Here is a 25253-nt window from a genome sequence, read left to right on the forward strand (position 1 = left end):
AGAAACAAAGAGGTGGTTTTAATGTTATGGCTGATCGGTGTATGTCTAAATGACTTCCCTGATTGTTGTGCATGTTTTTTGGGAGATTTTTGTTTTTCAAGAACCTGAAACTAATTATCCAAACGTATTTAAATCAAGCTAAACAGACAGAATTGTTGGACCATGTAGCTCAATGACAAGAAAACAAACGATCCCTTATCAAACCACTTCCTCAACAGGACTTATTAGATAGATGAGGGCAGAGCGACCTGATAAGGGTTTCTAACGGCACCACAGTCAAATAAAAGCAAGTGATAAAAGTCAAAAACCATCAACAAGTAAAAAGCTTTTCTTTGATCATGTAGATCCAAACCTTTTATTATTATTAGCTACGAGCAATCTAGAAGAAAAACCAATATTTGAACATTTGAAATAAAACATTTCTTTCTGACCAAACCGCCATGGATTTTTGCTGCCCAGATGTTCCCAATTTCCCAGAGGCCAAACCCCTGAGATAACGACTCAGGCATTTTAGCAAAAGCAGCTATTAGGTGGCTAATTAGAGGTCCAGAGGCAGAACTGTACTGATTACTGACTCACTGCAGCAGCTGTGCTGAAAATCAGTGCAGACGTACCCAAAATCAGCAAAAATACGACAACGGGTTTAAAAAGTCAGTCTGGCGTCATGCAAAACCATACAGCGCAAAAAGGTTCATATCACAGGTTTTTCTGTAATGTTGTATCACAATGTCATAACTAACCATTAAGATGAATAAAAACAATAGTCTAGACCAGTGGTTTCCAGAAAAGACCAGTTCCCTGGTAACCAATCAGCAATGACCTGGACCACAATTAACTGTTTCTACAGACCATGCAAAACGTCTGATTAAAAGAAGTACTGAAATGGTCACATTGTCATGAATGGAAAAGCGGGGCATGGTGGGGCAAAGGTTAGTGCTGTCGCCACACAGCAAGAAGGGCCTGGGTTCAATTCCCAGAGTGAGCAGCCATGGTCCTTTCTGTGATGAGTTTGCATGTGGGTTTCCTCCTACATGTTGTCAGATTAACTGGTACTAGAAACTGCCCCAAGTGTCTGTCCTGTAATGAACTGGCAACCTGTCTGTTGTGTTTCCTGCCATTCACCAAATGAATCAGAACCACCACAACCCTGACCAGGATAAAGCGGTGGTAAAACAGACAAAGAATAAATGAATAAACAAATGAATTAATTAAGAAGGAAGAGTTGTGGATGAGTATGATCCCATGAACATCCAACTCACAGTGAAGTATGTTGGTGGGAGCATTGTGATACTTTATTGTTCTATATACATATGCAAGTATACAGTACATTTAAATAGTTTTTCCATGCATCGCAGCTTGTTGGGAGGCTGGGGTCAGAGGGCAATATACAGGGGGCAGAGTTACGCAGATACGACACCCATGGAGCCAAAAGGGTTACACGCTTTGCTCGAGTGTAAGATGGACATTTGAACTTGCTATTAGCACACAGGGGTTTTAGGACAATACCCTATACTCTGAGAGAATACATGTGGTATAATAGCCTTGAAAAACATCAAACTGGCACTGGATTTATTTTACTTACTGCAGTTGCCATGTGCGTACAGGGGGTACAGCTCAAAAAACTTGGCTTTAAGTAGTATATATGTTTTTTTCTTTGGCAACAACATAAATATCCTTTTTTATGCCTTTTTAATAGAGAAACTTGGCACAACACTGGGCAGAAACAGCGGGCTTTCGGTGAACACAAGATGAAGTTAGCATTGATGCGATGACAGCGGAGGGGCAGGGCCGGACCGAGCCAGGCCAGGGTGGCCTACATATCATCCGCTCTTTAATTAGCCTCTCTTTCAAAGTGCACCCTCCATCATGGGCAGCTGAAGCACCACTCTACACCACCCACCCAGACAGCTGCTGCAGCACTGCATCATGGGTGTGATTTCTTTCTGTTCTCTGACCTGCCACAGACTTTCTAAGAAATATCAATCATTTCATTATTGTCCGTTTCTACATCTATTCCAGCACAAATGAGTATCCAAGATATTGTAGTAAACAAAAACACACAAATACAACAATGCACTCCAATTAAATGAATGAAAATAGCAAGTAAACAGTAAAATACTAAAATTCATAAAGAACAATAAAAACAAAACACCATGTTTATGGCAGAAATAGTAGGTTGTGGCTGCCAAGCCAGCAAAAGTAGGTGTTTTTCTTTACCCAAAAAGAGCAGTAACACATGTTTATAGACCTCAGAATGGCAGGAGAAAGGAATTGTGGGCTTTAGAATGGCAGGAAAATGAGCTTGTAGACTACAGGTTGGTGAAAAAAGGAAGCTTATGGGATTTGACATGGCAAGGAAAATAGCTTGTGGGCTGTAGGAGGGCATAATAATGAGAATTTTAAGCCCAACCAAGTGCCAATCAAACATCAGTATAACAATGGCACATCTAGAAAGTTGTAGGCCACAGAATAGTAAAAGTAGCAGAACGTAGACCTCACAATGGCATGAGTTACAAATAGAAGGTTCCTGTAGTGCTTTGGAACAGATTTGGGACCTTGCAGGTCTCAGGCTGGAAAATAAAGTTTGTGGTTCCCTGGTAAGAAGCAGGAGTTTGTTGACCACAGGTTGACCAGACTGGACTTCTGTGGGTCTCATAATGGTACCAGCACTTTTGAGATGGACTACATGGGGTAGATTACACTAACTTGTGGCTAATGTTTGCCTCATCAAAAAAATTAAAGCTGAAGATATGAAGTTTTTGTTTTGTGTATCTAAAAAATAAAATACACATACACTGATCAGCCATAACATTAAAACCACCTCCTTGTTTCTACACTCACTGTCCATTTTATCAGCTCCACTGACCATATAGAAGCACTTTGTAGTTCTACAATTACTGACTGTAGTCCATCTGTTTCTCTGCATGCTTTGTTAGCCCCCTTTCATGCTGTTCTTCAATGGTCAGGACCCCCACAGGACCACTACAGAGCATTATTTAGGTGGTGGATCATTCCCAGCACTGCAGTGACACTGACATGGTGGTGGCGTGTTAGTGTGTGTTGTGTTTTTAAACACTTAACTGTCACTGCTGGACTGAGAATAGTCCACCAACCAACAATATATCCAGCCAACAACGCCCTGTGACCACTGATGAAGATCTCAAAGATGACCAACTCAAACAGCAGCAATAGATGAGTGATCGTCTCTGACTTTACATCTACAAGGTGGACCAACTAGGTAGGAGTGTCTAATAGAGTGTACAGTGAGTGGACACGGTATTTAAAAACTCCAGCAGCACTGCTGTGTCTGATCCACTCTTACCAGCACAACACACACTAACACACCACCACCATGTCAGTGTCACTGCAGTGCTGAGAATCATCCAGCACCTAAATAATACCTGCTCTGTAGTGGTCCTGGGAGAGTCCTGACCATTGAAGAACAGCATGAAAGCGGGCTAACAAAGCATGCAGAGAAACAGATGGACTACAGTCAGTAATTGTAGAACTTTAAAGTGCTTCTATATGGTAAGTGGAGCTGATAAAATGGACAGTGAGTGTAAAAACAATGAGGTGGTTTTAATGTTATGGCTGATCAGTGTACATTCAATCATCGTCTTTATGGACCTCACACGCTGGCATGCGCTAGTTTAGATGCACTATGACCCAATAAAAGATCAGCTATATATATATACACACACACTATACGGCCAAAAATATGTAGACACCTGAACATGAGCTTGTTTAACATTCCATTCCAAAATCATGGCATTAAGCATGTGCATTAATTTAGAGCCGCTCCTCTCCCCTTTAAAGCAATAACAACCTCCACTATTCCAGGAATGCATTCCACAGCATCTTGGAGTATTTGTTTAACAGGAGCTGAGAACAGGGCTCGGTGCAGGCAACTGGAGTTCCGTCACAGTGAACTCATCTTAGAGCCATGTCTGTTACATTGGAACAGGACATGCATATCATTTAGTTTATATAAAAAAATGTGTAGACCTTTTAGCACCCAAACTCAGTAATATGAAGGGTGTTCACATACTTTTGCAATATAGTGTACAGACTTATTATATATTTGTGTTACAAATAAAAGGTCTTGTTCAACAAAGATGTGTTTCATTAGTAAAATATTATTGTCTGACTGTGATGAATGCACAGCCCAGTCTGTCTTTATTAAATATGGATTCTCATATGATTTATGAAGCCACTTGACCCAGATTCTTCTCCTCTCTTAAGAAATAAAGTTGACATGTGGTGCTTTTTGTGCCACTTGGCGCTTCTCCAAATGCTTCATGTTCATTATTGATGATGTTGAGTTTATTGGAAAACCCCTCATCCCTTTTCTTCTCTAGCCTTCTATCAGTGCACACTTTCTAACCACAGATCACTGCTGGCTTCATATTTTTGGATGGAGCACTATTCTCCTCCTAGCAATAACATATATATATGTTTAAAATCCCAACAACACTGTTGTACCTGCTACACTTATATCAGAACATCACACACTACCATGTTATTACCATGAAATCCAACCCCCAAACATCATCCGGTCAGTGGGGGTTCCATAGAGGTCTCTTTCCATTCATGGATGGGCAATTGTGGTATGCACAAAATATGGCAAACACCCACTCCTAAGTAAATTATATAAAGTAACAGTTTAAGGAAGGCCCTTTTTGCCAGCATGACTGTGCTCAAGTGTACAAAGCAAGAACCATAAAGACATGTAATGATGAGCAGAAAAATTCCATTGGCCTGCACAAATCCCTGACCTCAACCCAACTGAACACCTTTGAGATGGACTGAAATGTCAATCAGAGCCAGGCTTTCTTGCCTGACCTCACAAATGTTTTGGACTGAATTCCCACAGACACTCTAAAATGTGTAATGCCCTTCCAGAAGAGTGGAGGCTGTTATGGCCAAAAAGAAGAAGCAAGTCTATATTAATACCCAAAGCTTTGGAGTAGGATGCCCAACAAGCTCATTATCAGGAGTCCGTATAAGGTAGTGTATGCTTTTACAAATAAAATTTCAGCTCAAAATGAATGTGGAAATACAAACATAAGGTCAGATAAAGATCCGTCTGCTCCATGTTTGTTCGTCTGGAGAACTTTGTACCAGTAAACAGCACAAATGATAAGATCATGGAACAACTGGAAATCAAAATGAAGTTATCCTCTTGTCCATGTGATCATGACTTTTTAAAGTCCAATCACTTCATGACAAAACATTTATCCATGTATTAAATTCATTTATTGTTTATTCACTTACAAAGCATAAGACAAAGCCATGGAACTGGAACCTGGGGGTCTAACACTAAAACAGGAACCTTTGGTATATTGAACTGGGATGTTAAATACTGGACCTGGTACCTTTGGTATTGGAGTCTTTGGTACTAAACAGGAGATTTGGTGTTGGGGAACTCCAGTTACCTGTACAGAGCTCTGACCTACACCCCACTGAACAAATCTGGGATGAAGTACAACATTAGCTGTGAGCAAGGCCTTCTTATCAGAGCCTGACCTTGACTAAATGGACGCAAATTCCCACATACATCTAAAATCTTGCGGAAAGTCTTCTCACTAAAGCTGCAAAGAAGGTGGGGGCATCCTAATGCACATGTGTTTGGATAGGATGTGAAACAAGCTCATGATCGGGTGTCTTCATACTTTTGGCCATATGGTGACACTTTTAACAGGTAAAATTAAACCAGTTCTTTACAGCGGACTTGGACTCGTCCAAGATCAGAGTCTGGCCCTGACTAAATGGACATAAATTCCCACATACACTCCAAAATCTTGATTTGGAGCTTCATGCTTCCTCTCCACCAATGCCGATTACTGCTCTGATTGAGGAGAACAAAGCTAACCCACGCCCCCTACGACACGTGGGCAGCATGCCATATGCATCTTATCACCTACACTTTGACGAGTGCAGTGCAGCTGAGCACTGTGTACGGAGAGCCACACCCTGAGAGCACTCTTTTCCCGTCTCTGTGCAGGCGCCATCAATCAGCCAGCAGAGGTCGTAATTGCATTGTTATGAGAGAGAGACCCTATTCGGCTTAGTCCCAGCCATATCTGAACAACAGGCCAATCGTTGTTCATGTGGCCGTTCAGTCTAGCCGGCAGATTCCATACGATGTATTCGAGATCCCAGCTCTGGTTCCAGCGTGTGTTTTTAACGCTGCACCACCTGAGCGGCCCTATAGTGACACTTTTAACTGGCAAAATAAAACCAGTTCTTTATAGCGGACTAAGACTCGTCCAAGATCAGAGCATGACCTTGACTAAATAGACATAAATTCCCACATACACTCTAAAATCTTGCGAAAAGTCTTCTCAGAAAAGCTGCAATCCTAATGCACATGGGTTTGGATAGGATGTGAAACAATCTGATTGGGTGTCTTCTTACCCTTGGCCATATGGTGACACTTTTAACTGGTAAAGTAAAGCCAGTTCTTTATAGTGGACTTGGACTTTAGTCTCCACTGTGGGTGAAAATCAGAACAACCACATCATATCATTTCCAGACATGAGCTCGACTGTATCAGACCTGTGGTCTTTAAGAAGATCTGGATTTGTTTCAGCTTGCAGGTGAGTCATGAAGCTCAAAATCCGTCAGCCTTACAGGAAAACGGTTTAACATTAGTTCCTCCTGAGTGAGCAGTGATCAGGAAAAGCACGGTCAGCAACGCACGTCTCCAGTGGCTCGTTTTATGACTGGAGCACACTGTAAACCAAACTTTGACCTCCACAGCTGAAAGCCATTATCAATTCCCGTGAGTTCCTTTTACCTTTAAAATCAACATGCAGAAGAACATCCAGTTAATGGTAAACAGAGTCTGAGCCAAAAAGAAGCTCGTAAGAAGCCACCGGATCCAAACGATCACATTTAAACAAACATGGATGAACACGGAGTATGTGATTACCTAGCTATAAAAATATACCTTCATTTTTTACAGCTACTGTGCAGAATTCCTTCGAATACCTGAGAGGTCACATCAGGTTAGTTTTACTACTTCAACAGACATCTAAAGAAAAAGTGCATTAAAAACTAAATTTGTGTAACAGGTCGATTTAATTTATCTGTTTCAGGAAGTGTAGATCCACTTGTCTTAGTCCAAAACATACTGAACACTTATTTCAATACATCACACACTGCCATGTTATTACCATGTTGGTACTATGGAGTCCAACACCCAAACATCATCCGGTCAGTGAGGGTTCCATTGGGGTTTGTTTCCATTGACTTGACTTGACAATTGTGGTATGCACAAAATATGGCAAATAGAATGTGGACCCCTTTTGCTAAAACACACACTGCTAAAAATAAACTATATAAGGAAACAGGTCACATCAGGCTAGTTTTACTACTTCAACAGACGTCTAAAGAAAAAGTGCATTAAAAACTACATTTGTGTAACAGGTCGATTTGATTTATCTGTTTCATCTCGTGGTAGGAAGCGTAGATCCGCTCGTCTTAGTCCAAAACATACTACGAATCCCTGGAGCAGTAGCACTTATGAGCGCTAAGGCACCACACCTGAATTTGGGGCAAATGAATGAAACCCCGGAGACCATAGCGGTGCTGAGTCATTGATTTAATCTCAGCCCGTAAGGTAGTTGGCTGGTGTGAAGACATACTTGTTTCTCTAGCACGCTCTCTATCTTTTGGCATAAGTTGGTAATAATGCACTCCCTTCAGGAAGCCATATTTCAAGACTGACTAAATCAGATTAGCGTGTTCTGGTTCTTACAATCAACTCCCGGCATTTCCTCTCACCTTTCTGCCTTCTTTAGTTGCCTTTTCCTCACAAGCCAATCTGCTGCTGGGGACCTCGATGGCGTCCAAGGAGGGTCGACCAAGGAGGGTTGACACACACTCCTTCCGACGTGTGCTTAGTCCTACCAATCACTTCTTATTCACCCATACTTTGGTGTATTTGCGCGTGAGGTCGACTTTGTGTACGGAGAGCCACGCCCCGATCTCTGCGCTCCTCCACTTTTTGTATTGGTGCCCTGGGCAACCAAGGTCTTTACACAGCATTGATATCCTCACCCCTTAGTCTGGTCTTTCCCACCCTGCTGCATTAGCCAATTTTGCCTGCTAGAGGGCACCCACCAGAGAGCTCAGAATCTCGGCGCTGGTGTGCTAGTGGATTATCCCGCTGCGCCACCTGGGTGCCCACCTTTCATCTTTTTTAGGTTTAATGTTGGAGAGAAGCATTGGGGCTATGACCAAGAACAGACACTCAATGTTTTCTTATTTTTCCAGTCATGAGTTAAATTTGGGTTTAACGTTGCCACAGTGACATCAATGTGATGTTTTTGATCGATGACGTGATATGACGGTGTATTTGCAGGTCTGGTGTTAAAGAATCTGATCGTACAATCTGAAATTATCACACAGCGTGTCATATATGATTGGACAGAGTATTGTTGACTATTCTCGCAGTGAACTTGGCTTTACTTAAAAAATGAACTTGGATCGTCTTTTGTTGTGTCACTTTGTGGCATGTCCTCTTAGATCATCATTTCTAATTATGATTTACTTCAGCTTGACTTCTTTGTGCCCATATAAACAGGACTAGTGTGGTTCTTCAAGACTTACAAAGCAACAAACATGCTGAATTCAGCAAATAAACCTGTTTCCTGTAGATGATGAGATGATAGAACAATCAGTGTGAAATTTGACCAGGGGTGTCAGAACTTTTGCAGAGTTTTTTTTGTTTGCACGTGCAGAAATGTGAACAATTTTATCAGCTTGCACACATCCACCTGGAGACACTGGCCATGCTGATGAGGTGTGCAGTCAGACCATCAGGACAGAGGGGCTCAACCAGGTCTGATTTCAGAAGTGGGAGGTCTTTTGAAGATAATCCAGGACCTTATGTGGGTTTGGGCTGTATTTTCCCAGCAATCATTGCTTCACATCAAAATATTTGTGCAGTCAGGATTCGGTCAGAGCGAAAAACATGTTTACTGAGGTACAATCGGCTAGAGGATCAAAAAACTGCAACAAAAGCTTTCGCTAATCAAACAAGACCGTAAAAAGAAAGAACCTTCACAAGAGACGTATGAACATGCAGGATTACAAAGACTAACTGGAATAATTCTGGTCAAAGTGCCTAAAAGTCTTTTTGATAAAAAACCAAGAAGATTTTTCCATTTTAGAAGAAAGAGTAGAAGACAGAGTGGGTAAATGAAAAATAACAGGTTTCACCAGAAATGTGATCGTTTCTGAGCATGTCTGAGCTCATCGATGCTTATGGAAATTGAGTAATGAGTTGTTTTTGGCTGGATGAGGTTCATTTTATGCCTATTTATACAACTATGCTACAGAGTAACATCAGAGAAATAAAAAGAATAAAACCCAGACGTGAGAAATGGTGTGAAGCAAAAACGTCATGGCAAAACGTTTCATATTTGGGCTTCAAATGGTCCTTCAAAATATGCGACCATGACTGAATCTTTACAATCAGACACAAAACACTCATACATAACTGTGGCGACTCTGGACGGCCAGAATCTTTCTGCTAACTCGAAGTCGGATTACAATACTCAGTGTTTTAGAAAACTGTGGTTCCGTCTCATTTCCCCGTGCACCCGGTTCATGGCCAAAAGTCCCGAGACTGCACCCGATGCTATTTTGTGGTGAGACGTCTCCAAATAAAGTAGAGAATTAATCTAGTAGTGAAAGAGATATCCGTCTCACAGTGCAGCAACGGTACGAGGTCATTCTGAGGACGATAAGTGGATGTTGATACACATCGAGCACCACAGAGTGAGAGGTTCCAAACAAAAGTAGTTCCTTCTGACCATATAAAGAAGTTCAGGACACCAAAATATGAAACGTGATCCTCGAGCAACAAAGCACAACATGCTCACAAAGGCTTATCTACAGTTCTCTGTACTGGCTCCAAGATGGTACCAGAAGACTGGAATGCTTTTTTCCAACAGTCACTGCTCCAGTACGAAATATTCAAATTCAGTAACAAAGGTACCTGGTTTAGAAGCAAAAATACCAATATTAGTACCAAGTCCAATTTAGGACAGAATCAACAGGACCAGTACCTAAAGTATCAGTTCCAGAAACAAATATCCCAGTCACATGAGCACCACAGCAGCACCAAAAATACCAGTGCCAGTAGCAGAACTAAATACCCCAATTCCAAGGGATCAAAAGATAACAGTACCAGAACCAAATATCATTGCCTTATGAGCAAAGGTTCCAGGTCCAGGTCAAAAGTACCAGAACCAAATATCCCAGTTCCATAAGCAAAGGCCCCAATCCAGTACCAAAAATACCAGTACCAGTGCCAGAACTAAATACCCCAATTCCAAGAACAAAGGATCAAAAGATAACAGTACCAGAACCAAGTATCCTTGTCTTATGAGCAAAGGTTCCAGGCCAGTGTCAAAAGTGCCAGGACCAAATATCCCAGTTCCATAAGCAAAGGCCCCAATCCAGTACCAAAAATACCAGTGCCAGTGTCAGAACCAAATACCCCAATTCCAAAGGATCAAACGATAACAGTACCAGAACCAAATATCATTGCCTTATGAGCAAAGGTTCCAGGTCCAGGTCAAAAGTACCAGGACCAAATATCCCAGTTCCATAAGCCAAGTCTCCAATCCAGTACCAAAATACCAGTGCCAGACCTAAATACCCCAATTCCAAGACCAAAGGATCAAAAGATAACAGTACCAGAACCAAATATCATTGCCTTATGAGCAAAGGTTCTAGGCCAGTGTCAAAAGTACCAGGACCAAATATCCCAGTTCCATGAGCAAAGGCACCACAGCAGCACCAGAAGTATCAGTGCCAGGACCAAATATCCCAGTTTTAGTACCAACCACCACCAGACCCTCAATGGACTAACATATAAAGTGCAAGTGATGGCTAAGGACCTTGCTCAAGGGACCAACAGTGGTGACTTTCAGATGTGAGGCTTGAGCAAGTATCTTAGTACTAGTACCAAATATGACACTTTTAGAACCAAAGGCCCTATGGAGGGAACCCATATCTGTAAATATGTCTGTGGTGCCCTGTGATGGACTGGTTCCCTGTCTAAGGTGTGTTCCTGCCTTTATCTAGTGTTTTCTGGTGGCTCCGGACCCCCGCAGTCCCCATCACGATTAGTGGTTAGTGAAAAAAATGCTGCAGTGTTGGTGAGGTGCCAGAGGTCGAGCCCCATGGGTTCCGAAGAGCTACATTATATCCAGTCAGCCTGCAGGACCTACAGTACGGTTCGTGAAGATGACATCATGCTTATCGGTTGGTGACCTGTGAACTGAAGAGCTCACAATGAACTGAGTGTTCTGCCAAAACAGTAGCTACTGGATGCACATCCGAAAAAAAACACAGGAGTCAAAGAGTTTGGAAGCAGAAGCTCACACAGGCCTATTTAATCTTCCCTCAGGGAGCGATTCTCTATTCGGGGAGGAAAATATGATCTGAGAACGACTGGCGTCTACGGAAAAATGAATCAGCCACAAAAACTACTGAAGGGGAGTCTTTTTATTATAAGTTTTTGATGCCCTCACTTTGACATCCAGCTGCGGTACAGTCTAGAGGCTTCGGGCGCTTCTCTAGTTTCTGGACAAGTTGAGATTTGAAGATGATAAAATGGCAAAAGTTAGTTTTGCTCCACACATGGAAATACACTGCAGGTCATCACGAACAAAGCTGGTTAGGAGAAATCTTTGTTTCTGGGTCACTTCAAACTTACAAAAAATTCAAAGATTATTTGTTCTTTGTATACTTCCCAGCATGTCTAAATGCATTTAGTAGCACATTTCCTTCTATTTATCACAGGAAGATTCTTTACTTGTTTTTTGGCCCTCCTCCTTTATTTCCCAATCTAGTCATTTCCAATTCCCAAATGTAAATTCGCAGCCACCTGCACAAACTCCCGATCTGATCAACAAGAGCTAGATCATCACATGCCCACTCCAACCTGTGTCCAACCTGCACCTGCTTCCGATCACCTGTCAGTGTTGGGTTCCCACACAAAGCCGTATCGCGCTAAGCGCCATGTGACTCCCCTTCACTCATGCAGGTGCCCGGACCAGACCCAGTTTGACCTTCCCTCCCTCAAACACAGCCAGCTGGAGCATTCTGGTGTGTCAGCATAATTTACTGCTGCCAACCTCCACTCTTTTGATTTTTAGAAAGCGTTTTTATTCAAGGCCACTTACAAATGAAAGCAAATACAATTCAAGCATGTCAGACTTAGGGGTCCTTGCTCAGGGGCCCTACAAAAGCACTTGGCAGTGGTGAGGCTTGAACCAGCAACCTTCTGATTAGGCCACTGAAGTTCCTCCAAAACATTTGTTTATTTAGCTTTTTTGTGTATGTGTGCAGACTAAAGCAGTGACTGGCACTCACACACTGGCATGTGATACAATAAACACATCATGACCCAACAGAAGGACACACACACACACACACACACACACACTACATGACATACACAAAACTTTGTGGACACCTGAACACAAGCTTGTTTGACATATCACAACAAAAAGTGTACATTTGCGACAATAACAGCCTCCACTCTTCTGGAAATGCCCAGGCACTGATGTTGGATGGGAGAGGCTCTGTGCACAGGAGAATGCCTTCCCCAAAATGTTGCCACAATGTTGGAAGCATAGATTTTATTTTATATAATTAATGTTTTACACCTGTTAACAATGAGTGTGGCTAAAGAGCCTGAACTCAATAGTTAGGAGAAGTGTCTTTATACTTTTGGCCATGTAGTTTCATTCTGTGCTGCCCTGGATGCCCCGGAGTCAATATGAGTTCTGCTGATGTCCACAAACTTTATGTGGCTGTTGGGATTTTCACAACACAAACATTCAGCCTGAGACTCAAATGACTTTTTCAGATCAAGAAAACACTGCAGGTTCTAGAGCGGAGTGAGCAGAAAAACACCTGCCGGAGGAAGGAGAACCCTCTCACTTCCTCTGTGTTAGCTTTAGGGTGTAGAAATGTCAGCTTCTGAATGATATATTAGCATCGCATGATACATAAATCCCTTCCTTTTAGACATACAGGAAACTGCAGAGTTTAAATAGTGGAATAAATTTACAACTCTGTTCATAAACAACACTTTTATTAGCGCTGACTTTTTTTTTAATGCAGGTTAATCAGTAACAATCAGAGTTTGTTTGTTTATAAGAATTTTAACGTCATGTTTTACACTTTTTGGTTACATTCATGACAGGAACGGTAGTTACTCATTACACAAGGTTCATCAGTACACAAGGTTATATTGAACACAGTCATGGACAATTTAGTGTCTCCAATTCACATCACTTGCACGTCCTTGGACTGTGGGAGGAAACCGGAGCACCCGGAGTAAACCCACGCAGACACGGGGAGAACATGCAAACTCCACACAGAAAGGACCCGGACCGCCCCACCTGGGGATCGAACCCAGGACCTTCTTGCTGTGAGGCGGCAGTGCTATCCACTAAGCCACCGTGCCGCCCATAACAATCAGAGTGGCCGTGCTAATGTTAGCTTGTGATGCTAAACTCTTGGAGTTTACTCTTGGAGGTGAAGGAGTTTAGAACTGAATGCAAAATTTGGGAACCAGTCATATCTAAACCTTGCTAGTAGTTTTGCTTAAGCAAGTTGGCATAGTCAGGCTGAAACTGACCGAGTTTTTTTTTTATTTTTTATTTTTTTTAGACATGTCCAATTCCCCCTCCCCCCAATGCATTGTCAACCCCTGCCACATATGCATGGCATCCCGCTGGCCAAGAAGAACCGCAGACTAGCACACGCCCCATTCAGCACGTGCAAGGCAGGGGACATTGTTGCAGTCCAGCCTTCCCTCCCTCATACACGACCGATTGAGTCTTTAGAGCGCCCAACCAGACTGGTGACACCACTAAGACTCGAACCCTGAGACGACTCTTTGATTTTCTTGTTGCACTATTTCTCTTTTGCTAAACTTGGCAGCTGCATTCCAGAAGGTGGATTCTGGTCCCAGATGACAGCAATCAGACACATGGCATTTGATTGCAGATTAAGGCAGTGACTGGAATTCACACACTGGCATGTGCTTCTACAGATGCATCATAACTCAACAGAAGGACACAGACACACACACACACACTACATGACCAAAGGTATGTGGACACCTGATCACAAGCTTGTTTGACATCGTGACTATAACAGCCCCCACTCTTCTGGAAAGGCCCAGGCACTGGTGTTAGATGGAAAAGCCTGTCTCACAACTGATGTCCCAATTCATCTACATAGCCCAGACCAAACTTGTCAAACCATGTCTTTATGGACCTCGCTTCATGGAAGCACAGTGGTACAGTCATGCTGGAAGACCCTGCAATGGACTGGCACCCCATCCAGGGTGTTACTGTGTGCCTTGTGCCCATTGAAAAGCTGGGACAGGCTCCAGCACCCCCGCGACCCTTATTGGATAAGCGGTTAAGACAGTGAGTGAGTGATTTTTTTAACTGTTAGTATTGGGTATGAATGAAACATCTGAACTCATTACAGAGGGTGTCCACATACTTTAGGCCATATACTGTGAATATATAAATTCATGGTCAAATATTTTTTCTATTATAAATGTACACACACACACACACACACACAAACACGTACACACACACACACATACACACACACAAACACACACACACACACAGTGTTGTACTGAATCTGAGCTTCTACCCGCTGGGAAGAGAGAAAAGCTTTGATTAATGGTTTAACAGGAAGAGCTGCTGCATGTCCCAACATGAGGGACTACAAAATAAAAGTGGCATCAGACCCTTGAGGTGGCACATCACACACTCCTCTCTATTGAACACATGCCAACTTCACTCGACTGGAACTTCAAAGCAGATACTATCTAAACACAGGGCAAAATACTGCAGGAAACGTTCAAAACAAGGCGAGAAAGAATACCAAAAATGAACAATATTAACGTTAAAATCAACCAATTAAAATTCAGTACACAACCAAGCACCCTAATGAGAGTTTTGATAGGCTAGTAAAAGAAGTGCAAGGTTTTTACTGGCATGAGTAATGAATGTGAAGTGTTGAGCAGACCTAGCGTCTAGATAATGGCCTAGCGTCTTTCAGTGGCACATGGAGGCCATTAAGGCAGCAGGGTGAACCCGGCGCTCGCCTGACATCAGAGTATCAGCTTTAAATTATAAACTAGAGAACGACTGCTCCACATCATTAAGCACTAAAAGGGGGCGAATGCTATAAATGTGGAACTACCCCCTTTTTAATGCAAGAGGTCTTTGAGCCTTCCACTACATTCAGTTACATGTTGTGGTGGTTGTGTGGGTGTGTGGGTGTGTTGCCCCTCTGGGCAGAAGGATTGGAGCCAAGAAAGTGGGGCGGGTTGCGTTATGTGTGGTCAAAGGTTTTAAGCGTTAGTGCACTGGTGCTGTGTGTGTGTAGTTCAGCTTCAAACAACATGATGGTTGATGACAAGCTAGGACAGAAACGAGCGCTGTAGATGCATCGAACCCCAGCATCATGATGGATGGGTGTGCATTTCTTGGTAACTAATAATAGAACTATGGAGGCGCCTGGATGTGTAAAGCGAAACAGGTCGCCCTCATTCCTCCATCGTCTCATTTCCCACTGCCTATCTTTTTAGAAGCAAGAGGCTAACCGAGAAATTGGCGAGCTGTCCTAGCTTTTGGACACAGTTTGGTTTTTCTTGTTGACTTTGGCGAGCGATCACAGTTCCATGTACTTTGTACTTTGTGTGGGAGAAGTCAAACTAGCTCTTTTTATAAGGGCATGGAGTAGTGATCAGCGCATAATCGTTAATGCCATAAAGTTACATAACATAGAACTTTTGACACCACCAAATGTGCTGTATGTATATTTTTGACCAGCTGTCATTCAGTAAACCCACATTTAATCTATACAATAGACTTAAAATGGGTTTAGACAAATAAATGTGTTTCAATTATTCAATCAAAGAAAAAGTACAGTTCAAGAAACATTTAAAACCTCTAGGGGGTGAACAGTTGGCGTATGCAGTGCAATACAGCAACTTACAGTACTGTGACAAAATACAGTCTAAGCAACTGAGGGTTAAGGGTCTTGCTCAGGGGCCCAACAGCAGCAACCTGGCAACAACCTTAAACCAGTGACCTTTTGACCCATTTGTTTTGGCTTGCGATCCAGCGTCGCAATTCAGGGTTTGAAAAATCCTAGTCTAATATGCTATTCCACTGTAATGACTTGAGCTCTGAAGCTCTGGAGTTTCATCTCTGACCGGGTGCTCAGAAATTATCTTATTTGCATCTACGGCTGATAGGCTGAGGCGGTGGATGACCAAAAAGAGCACAGTGTGACTCTCCATATTCTTTATAGCTCCATGTGAAAATTGTCTTCTGGCTGGTGTATAGAAGCAGAATATGGTCAGGAGTCCACTATTTGCCATATACTGCAGTGGTCCCCAACCACCGGGCTGCGGACCGGTACTTATTACCGGGCCGCACAGAACGAATAAATAATTAGAGATATCGCTAAAAAAGCAGTTTTCACTGCTTCTATTTCGGGTGTTATTGTCTTATTGTCACCCCTAGGTGGAAGCAGCGTCTCGTTGCAGCAAAAAAGGCTCATTTTACATTGTTTGTGAGCAATATTATTAATTCCCTGAGCCAGCCAGTCCGTGAAATTATATCTTATATGAAACCGGTCCCTGGTGCAAAAAAGGTTGGGAAACGCTGATATACTGCATTTGATTTCACTGTACTTAATGCACCACGTTTTTGCAACATCCCTTCAGCTGCTTACCTCTTGTGCTGGTAGCCAGGTCAGCCACTTTCTGAAAGGCATCCAGAAACGCAGCCACAGCCATCAATGTTGTCCTGAAAAACAAAAACATCAGCAGAACTTTAGTTCCTTCACAGTTCTGCATCTCTATCAGCAAGCCATTAAAGACAAGCACACGTCCAAGGGCATCTGGGTATCTGTTATGCTTGGCCTGGATTCAGGAACTCAGGTCAACATTTAATAAAAACGATCAAGATGGTGATGGAGGTTAATGGTGATTTAATATATTTAATGGCCGTTTAGAACTCCATGTTCTTTTGTGCCAGCTGTTAGAGAACCTGAAATGAGCCAGACTGCATCAGGATGGCTTAACGGTTCAGATCTTTGCAGACTTAAGGTGGAGGAAAAACAACAAAGTGAGTATTGAGCATGAGAGGAATGTAAGAGTGTAAATGGTCAGCATAATGGTTGTGATGTTTTAATTAGCTACAATAATGGATGGGGAGTTTAAGTGGCCAGTATGATGACTGTTCCAGGGTTAAAGCAAAAAAAAAAATCCCTAATTTATCTTGGACTTGGTCTCAGTGTGTCAGTTTCCCAGAATCACTGGATGCAATGCAGTAACAGACCCCACACAAAACGCCAATTCATCGGGGGCCTCAGCCAGCACCCGACTCAGACATAGCCAATTATGTCTGTAAGTAGACGCCCGACCGGTCTATAGCACAGCTGGGGTTTTGAACCCTAGATCCCAGCAGGAATGGGCTAGTGTAATATATCTCTGCACCACCAGAGCACTGTGTAATAATAACAGTAATAGTCCTTTTAATAAAATAATTAAAAAAATAAATTAGGGTTCTGAATGGTAACTTTATTAAACAATGTTAAATCATTGACATATAAATACACATCGTCTTTCACTAGATGAGCTACAAGTTATGGTGGGGATTAACATGTTTTGGCTAAATAAAATGATCGGGAGGTACTACACGGTTTTAGGAGATCAGTAAGGTATGCAGCAGCTAAACCATAAATGGCTTTAAGAGTCATAAGCAGGACTTTGTGGTTAACGTGGAATTAAAAATGCAAACAGTGTAAATGGAATCAGACTGCAATAATAAGATCAGTGTACGTCTAGTAAGAACATGATCTGTAACAAAGCTTATTTAACGGAAACATTACACAAGTCTAATCAAGCAAGCAGTTTTTACACATCATGAACAAATAACATTTATCTTATTTTTCATGTTTCTTACATAGAAATTTGCTGAAATGTTACTTTTATTAAGATTAAAAAATAAAGCAAACGTTACAGTGTTAGTGCTACATGAAGTGTTACAATATTACAGTGTTAGTGTTACAGTTATTGTAACAGTGTTGAAGCTACAGTGTCAGTGTTACAGTGTTGGTGTTTTTTGTCAGTGTTTCAGAGTTGGTGTTACAAGGTTAGTGTTACAGTTATTGTTACTGTGTCGACGTTAGTGTTACAGTGTTAGTGTTACATGTCAGTGTTACAATGTTAGTGTTACAGTGTTACTGTTAAATGTCAGTGTTACAATGTCGGTGTTACAGTGTTAGTGTTACCATGTTGGTGTTACAGTGTTGTTACAATGTTAGTGTTACAGTGTTACTGTTACGTGTCAGTGTTACCATGTTGGTGTTACAATGTCAGTGTTACAGTGTTAGTGTTACAGTGTTACTGTTACATGTCAGTGTTACAAGGTTGGTGTTACCATGTTGGTGTTACAGTGTCACTGTTAATGTTAGTGTTACAGTGTCACTGCTACGTGTCAGTGTTACAATGTCGGTGTTACAGTGTTAGTGTTACCATGTTGGTGTTACAGTGTTGTTACAATGTTAGTGTTACAGTGTTACTGTTACATGTCAGTGTTACAAGGTTGGTGTTACCATGTTGGTGTTACAGTGTCACTGTTAATGTTAGTGTTACAGTGTTACTGTTACGTGTCAGTGTTACCATGTTGGTGTTACAATTTTAGAGTTACAGTGTTACAATGTTAGTGTTACACAGTGTTAGTGTTACGGTGTTACTGTAACATGTCAGTGTTACAATGTTGGTGTTACAGTGTTAGTGTTACAATGTTGGTGTTTTGTGTCAGTGTTACAGTGCTGGTGTTACAAGGTTAGTGTTACACTGTAAGTGTTACAGAGTTAGTGTTACAGTTTTACTGTTACATGTCAGTGTTACAGTGTTAGTGTTACAGTGTCTACGTTGCAGTGTTAGTGTTACAGTGTTGCTGTGTTATTTTTACAGGGTTAGTGTTACAATGTAAAGTGTTAGTGTTACAGTGTTGCTGTGTTAGTGTTACATGGTTAGTGTTACAGTGTTGCTGTGTTAGTGTTATAGTGTTGGTGTTACAATGTAAAGTGTTAGTGTTACAGTGTTGCTGTGTTAGTGTTACAATGTAAAGTGTTAGTGTTACAGTGTTGCTGTGTTAGTGTTACAATGTAAAGTGTTAGTGTTACAGTGTTGCTGTGTTAGTGTTATAATGTTGGTGTTACAATGTAAAGTGTTAGTGTTACAGTGTTGCTGTGTTAGTGTTACAATGTAAAGTGTTAATGTTAGTGTTGCTGTGTTAGTGTTACATGGTTAGTGTTACAGTGTTGCTGTGTTAGTGTTATAGTGTTGGTGTTACAATGTAAAGTGTTAGTGTTACAGTGTTGCTGTGTTAGTGTTACAATGTAAAGTTTTAGTGTTACAATGTAAAGTGTTAGTATTACAGTGTTGCTGTGTTAGTGTTATGTATCTCCTGGTTTTAAGAGAAAAAAACTATGAAGTTTAAGTAAGAAATAAATGACCAACATTACTTGTGATCTTAATTTGGTTTGCTAGTATAACAGTCGTATTGTTCTAATTGTGATGTTCTGCCTGGCTAGTATAAAGATTCAGTTTTTTTGCACACCTGTAATGACCTGTCATGGTTACAGGTAAAGTCTTTGCAAACTGATCTGAGGAGGGCAAAGAAGAAATAGGAAGAAAACATTGAGGAGAAGCTGAAGGAATTTAAATACACACCCTGCTCTGAGGGAACACTGGCTCATGTAAGATTAACCAAAGAGAACGAGGTGAAGTTACAAGCCAAAACAAACACGAGCCAGAGGCCATGTACAGGTCCTTACAGTGAAAGCTCAACATAAGGATGCTTGTTTTTCTTTTTTGTCCATCAACACTGATCTAGGCCACTATCTTTTCCTTTTTTGGCTTAGAACAAAATGTTCCACTGGTGGGCTTGTAGTCAAGGCCAGGTTTTTCCACCTGAACTAGCGGCTGAAAAACTGCATGCTTCTAATCAATGCTAAAGTCATTTGTTAAAAACTTCCACGCACAGATCTACAAGCACGTCACCCTCATCAATTAAAACCAAAAAAGAAAACAACAACCCTGCACATTCCATTCAGGTCTATTTTTAGATCTGGGTGGAGAAACAAGGAAACTCTTTGACTCAAAATTTTATAAGAGACAGATGATGTAAATCCCAAATATTGTTGATGTATTGTTATAGTAAGATATTTAAAATGTTTTCACTATGTCTTTTATTTACGCATGCCAGCACCATCAATTAAAGACAAGGTATGTTTAGTTATCTGTGTTTATGTTGCGTGAGTGACGTACTGCTACTTCAAATGAAAGCGGAAGGAGGAACTATTTTTAATTGTGGATGTTTCACACATAAGCCAAAACATTTGGACCACCCATCTAATACGCTGTCAGACAGCTCTGAGACCCACAGAGACCTGGACTCCACAAGACATCTAAAGGAGTGCTGTAGTATCTGGTACCAGAGCATTACCAGCAGGTTCTTGAACTTCAGTATGTTGTGAGGTGGACTGCACTACAGTGCATACCGGTGCATCTCTACTGCAGGTAAACAATGCATACCAGCCCGGCCGTATATATGATCCTGGAGGAAAGAGGATATGTTATACCATCTTCTCTAAGATGTTTAGCACTGCAGGCCCCCATTGCAAGTGCTTTTGATGGTGTCTGACTGGATTTTCTGTTGGTTGGTACCAGTTGCCAAAGCCTTCATGTCCTATGGCATTGATGAGTCTTGGCTGCCAAACAACCGTTTAAAACTTGGCCCTCCGGTGACCACTGTCTGTGGGTACTCACCACAGGTGCATGTGATACCGCTTGCTGTTTCAGAGATACCTCAACCCAGTTGTCTGACCATTACAGTTTAGTCCTTATGAAAGTCACTTAGGTCTTTATGCTGATAAGATTTGTTGCATTCAACATGTGAACCACAAGGAACTACCATTAGAAGCATTTTGAAGCATGGCAATGTCAAGCTCACTTGACTGTGGACAGTATTAGCTATGTTCCACTTCTCATCTAAGGTAGAGCTGTTTTTGGTGGCATATCTAACCATCTGGCAATAAGGTGACAGTCTGTTTGGGTTTTCTTACTGATCTTGGCAGCGGAACATTGTTCTGTGTAATTTTTAATGCCTGTGGTCAAACTAACCCTATTTATTGATATACATGTGGACTTTCAGCTCCATGCCAACATTTAAATGCAGCTATAAAGTTTCACCACCCTAATTATTAATCCAGGTTGCTGTGTGTATATTTTCGACCAGCATGATTTAAATGATCTTTTTTTTTCGAACAGAGAGGTGTTTTAATTATTCAGGCACAAAAAAAGAACACTTGAAAAATTATTAAAACCGCCACGGCGCACGTCCCTCACGAGTATGCAAACGTCTCAACTGTGTAGTCATACCGCAGGTCAAAAGACATGAATATTTTAAATAGCTTTGCCAACATGGCCTGTCAATCAATGAATCAAAACAGTCGTAAAAATTACAAATGCAGGAAAAACCACTCACGCCACTGAAGAGCAGATCTCTAAACAAAATGAACCCAATATCAGTCACGGGTTTGGGTTTTTTGAAAAAATTAAGCTGGTAAGATCAGACAGGAAAAGAGACTAGATATTAATAACCATTCAAATTGGGCCATAAGAGCTGTAATTTTAGAGCAAAGAGGTTTAAAAGAGGAGATGAGGGCCAAATTACAGAGCACTTGAACTCGGCACGCCATTAGCTGTTTCCCTGCAGGCAATTTAAACCGAATGATCACAGAACAGGGCAGAAGAACGACATCCAAAAAAAGAAATCGTTCCCTACAAAATCGAACATAAGATACACTGATCAGCCATAACATTAAAACCACCTCCTTGTTTCTACACTCACTGTCCATTTTATCAGCTCCACTTCCATATAGAAGCACTTTGTAGTTCTACTGTACAATTACTGACTGTAGCCCATCTGTTTCTCTACATACTTTTTTTTAGCCTGCTGTCACCCTGTTCTTCAATAGTCAGGATCCCCACAGGACCACCACAGAGCAGGTATTATTTAGGTGGTGGATGATTCTCAGCACTGCAGTGACACTGACATGGTGGTGGTGTGTTAGTGTGTGTTGTGCTGGTATGAGTGGATCAGACACAGCAGCTCTGCTGGAATTTTTAAATACCATGTCCACTCACTGTCCACTCTATTAGACACTCCTACCTAGTTGGTCCACATTGTAGATGTAAAGTCAGAGATGATCGCTCATCTATTGCTGCTGTTTGAGCTGGTCATCTTCTAGACCGTCATCAGTGGTCACAGGACGCTGCCCACCATATTTTTGGTTGGTGGACTATTCTCAGTCCAGCAGTGACAGTGAGATGTTTAAAAAACTTCATTAGCATTGCTGTGTCTGATCCACTCATACCAGCACAACACACTAACACACCACCACCATGTCAGTGTCACTGCAGTGCTGATCTGTGGTGGTCCTGACCATTGAAGAACAGCATGAAAGGGGGCTTGTAGAACTACAAAGTGCTTCTATATGGTAAGTAGAGATGATAAAATGGACAGTGAGTGCAGAAACAAGGAGGTGGTTTTAATGTTATGGCTGATCAGTGTATATAACTGGACACTTACCACAAACTTGATCTGCTAGGACTTACTTTTTTAGTATTGTACTGAAACAGCTAATGGAAATCCACCTTACCAAAATTATTTTGGAAACACCTGCCCAAATCATCCAATCCTTGCTTGAAAAATAACACTGTTAAGCTACTATTTTACCAATGTTAGCCTCATAATTCCAGTGCAATACGGAAGAAGTGAACTTGTGATGCCAAACAGACTGACACTCTGTGGCTGACCACATCTGAACACGTATGAACCATATCATCAAATGTATGAGGACACCCCTCCTATAACTGAGTTAAAATGTTTTATCCACACCCATTACTAATAGGTGAGAAAATGTAATTATATCAATGTAATATATGCTTCCAGTTTTGTGGCAACAGTTCGGAAAAGCCCTCAAACCAGGTAAAAACGACACGTCTTAACAAGCTTGGTGTGAAGGAACAGCACAGAGCCCTGATCCCAACCCTACTCAACACTTCTGAGGTGAATCATGATGCTGATTATGAGTCAGGCTTTCTTATCCAACATTAGTGCCTGACCTTAGAAAGCCTCTTTTGACTAAATGAGCATGAAATCTCACAGAAACAGACGTGTGTGAGGTCTACTACTACAGAGTTACTACATTAGAACATTACATTATGTTTTAATAATAGTATTAGGTGAGCACTGTGGTTAGAAGCTGAATCCTGGCACGTCCATACTGTTGACGCTGATTAAACACTGACGTTTGCTTGGTGAGAGCTGGGGTGGTTGTTGCTCCTTGTGCAAACAAATCGAAGCAGGTCCGAATGATGCAACACTGAGCCAGGCTGAGGGAAACCAGATAATCTGATCTGTAGGAATCTGGATGGAAATGGAGTAGTGGATTAAAGAGCTGCAGTGATGACGATGCTGCGTTGGTGGGATGGCGTGACATTTGGTACAATTATGATTAATCTGGATGTTATACAATCTGTGTTGCGTGACAGATTATGTGTTGGGTATCAGATAGCCTGGACAGTTACAACACAAAGCAGTCATGGTGAGTCACAACAATGCCTTCAAATTTGGGAGTAAATTTAGTGTTGTTTGTGCCATAACATGAATAATGCTGAGAAGTCACAAACACATTCCACTGCTTCCTGACAAAAAGCCTTCCTTCACCCAAACTTCACAAATCCAGCATCCAAATTCAGATGTCTCACTCAGGAAACAGGCACCAAGAGAACTCCCAAACTCATAAACAGAAGTAGTCATTTGCTGCTTGCACCAGTCTACGCAGACTAGCACCCGCCCCTTGGACATGTGTGAAGTTGTCTGCCTCTTATTACACCAGCCAGCTGTATTGTGTACAAAGATTCACACTACGCTATACTTCATGTGTTTCTCCACCATTTACGTCGGCACACTGAGCAGACAGCAGGAGTAACTGATGTAGCGACAGTGAAGAGAAACACTATCCAAACTTTCCAATGCTTCGGGTGAAACGGTCATCCATGCTGGCCGTGAAGGACCACAAGCTACCACATGCATTTTTTCACACATGGCTCTACTTTTAACCAAACAGCAGCATGTCCTAAATTCCCGTCATTCCTGAGGGCAGTGGTATATCAACAATTAAAAGACTAGACTAGTAACAATAAAGTTACCACTGTTGGGTCCCTGAGCAAGGCCCTTAACCCTCTATTCCGTCGCTCCCTTTAATTGGTCGATTTGCATTCAGACATAATTGCAAATCACTTTGGATTAAAAACATCTGCTAAATGCCGTAGATTTAAATATAAATGTGTTGGTGCCTCGACTAGTCTCAGAGATACCAAATATCGTTACAGCACGAGGAGAAATCCCATCTGACCCACCCCCCTTCCCCCAAAAGCCAGACTAATAGCATGATGTATTAGAGCACAACATAGAAACTAGACAGAGACCAGAGGCATGATGTTCTCACCTGAGCTGAGACTGAAGCTTTCCTGCTTTGCTGATGAAGTCCTCCCAAACTGGATAGCTGCTCTGGAAACACAAACAGTGGACAAAACCAGTTAGTGAATTTGAACTATGATATCGGGGCCGATCAAGGCATTTTTTAACTGATCGGTATCGGCTTTACTAATGCCGATCCTAAGCCCGATCCATTGTTTTACGTCAGCATGTCCACTGTGTGGAAATACTTTAAATTGGAAAGTGAAACAAGTCCAACAGCGAACTGTAATGTCTGCAATGCGAGCGTTTCACGAGGCGGTAGGAGCAGAGCTGCGTTCATTACTGTAGAATTTTACTGTTTATATGGTGTGTGAGTCAAGGATCACTCCGGTTTACAAAACAATAACTTTTAATCCGAGTATGAAAACTTCAGGACCATAACATACAGCACGAGTTACAAGACTGAACGACATCTCAGTATCAAGCACTCTGATTGGCTTAGTTATGTAACCGAGTGTCGTAGTGATGCACTTGCTTAATAAAGAAATAAATACACGGTATATTCACAAATTGTCGGGAGCATAACACTTTATTAACTTCTTCTGTTACGGT

At 41.7% G+C, this 25253-nt stretch overlaps 1 protein-coding gene across 3 annotated transcripts in view; it reads right to left on the minus strand.

Moving 5' to 3' along the window:
- LOC134310890 (protein MTSS 1-like) overlaps positions 1 to 25253 on the minus strand; it is a 67237-nt gene that overhangs the window by 35280 nt on the left and 6704 nt on the right. For all 3 annotated transcript variants that reach the window (XM_062992618.1, XM_062992619.1, XM_062992617.1), the window contains exons 2-3: positions 24670 to 24731; positions 16810 to 16883 (exon numbers count right to left, since the gene is read on the minus strand). In XM_062992618.1, coding sequence (XP_062848688.1) covers positions 16810 to 16883; positions 24670 to 24731 — 136 coding nt within the window. The remainder of the gene's footprint in view (positions 1 to 16809; positions 16884 to 24669; positions 24732 to 25253) is intronic.

The sequence above is a fragment of the Trichomycterus rosablanca genome, chromosome 3, assembly GCF_030014385.1.
Source record: "Trichomycterus rosablanca isolate fTriRos1 chromosome 3, fTriRos1.hap1, whole genome shotgun sequence".
Lineage (NCBI taxonomy): Eukaryota > Metazoa > Chordata > Actinopteri > Siluriformes > Trichomycteridae > Trichomycterus > Trichomycterus rosablanca.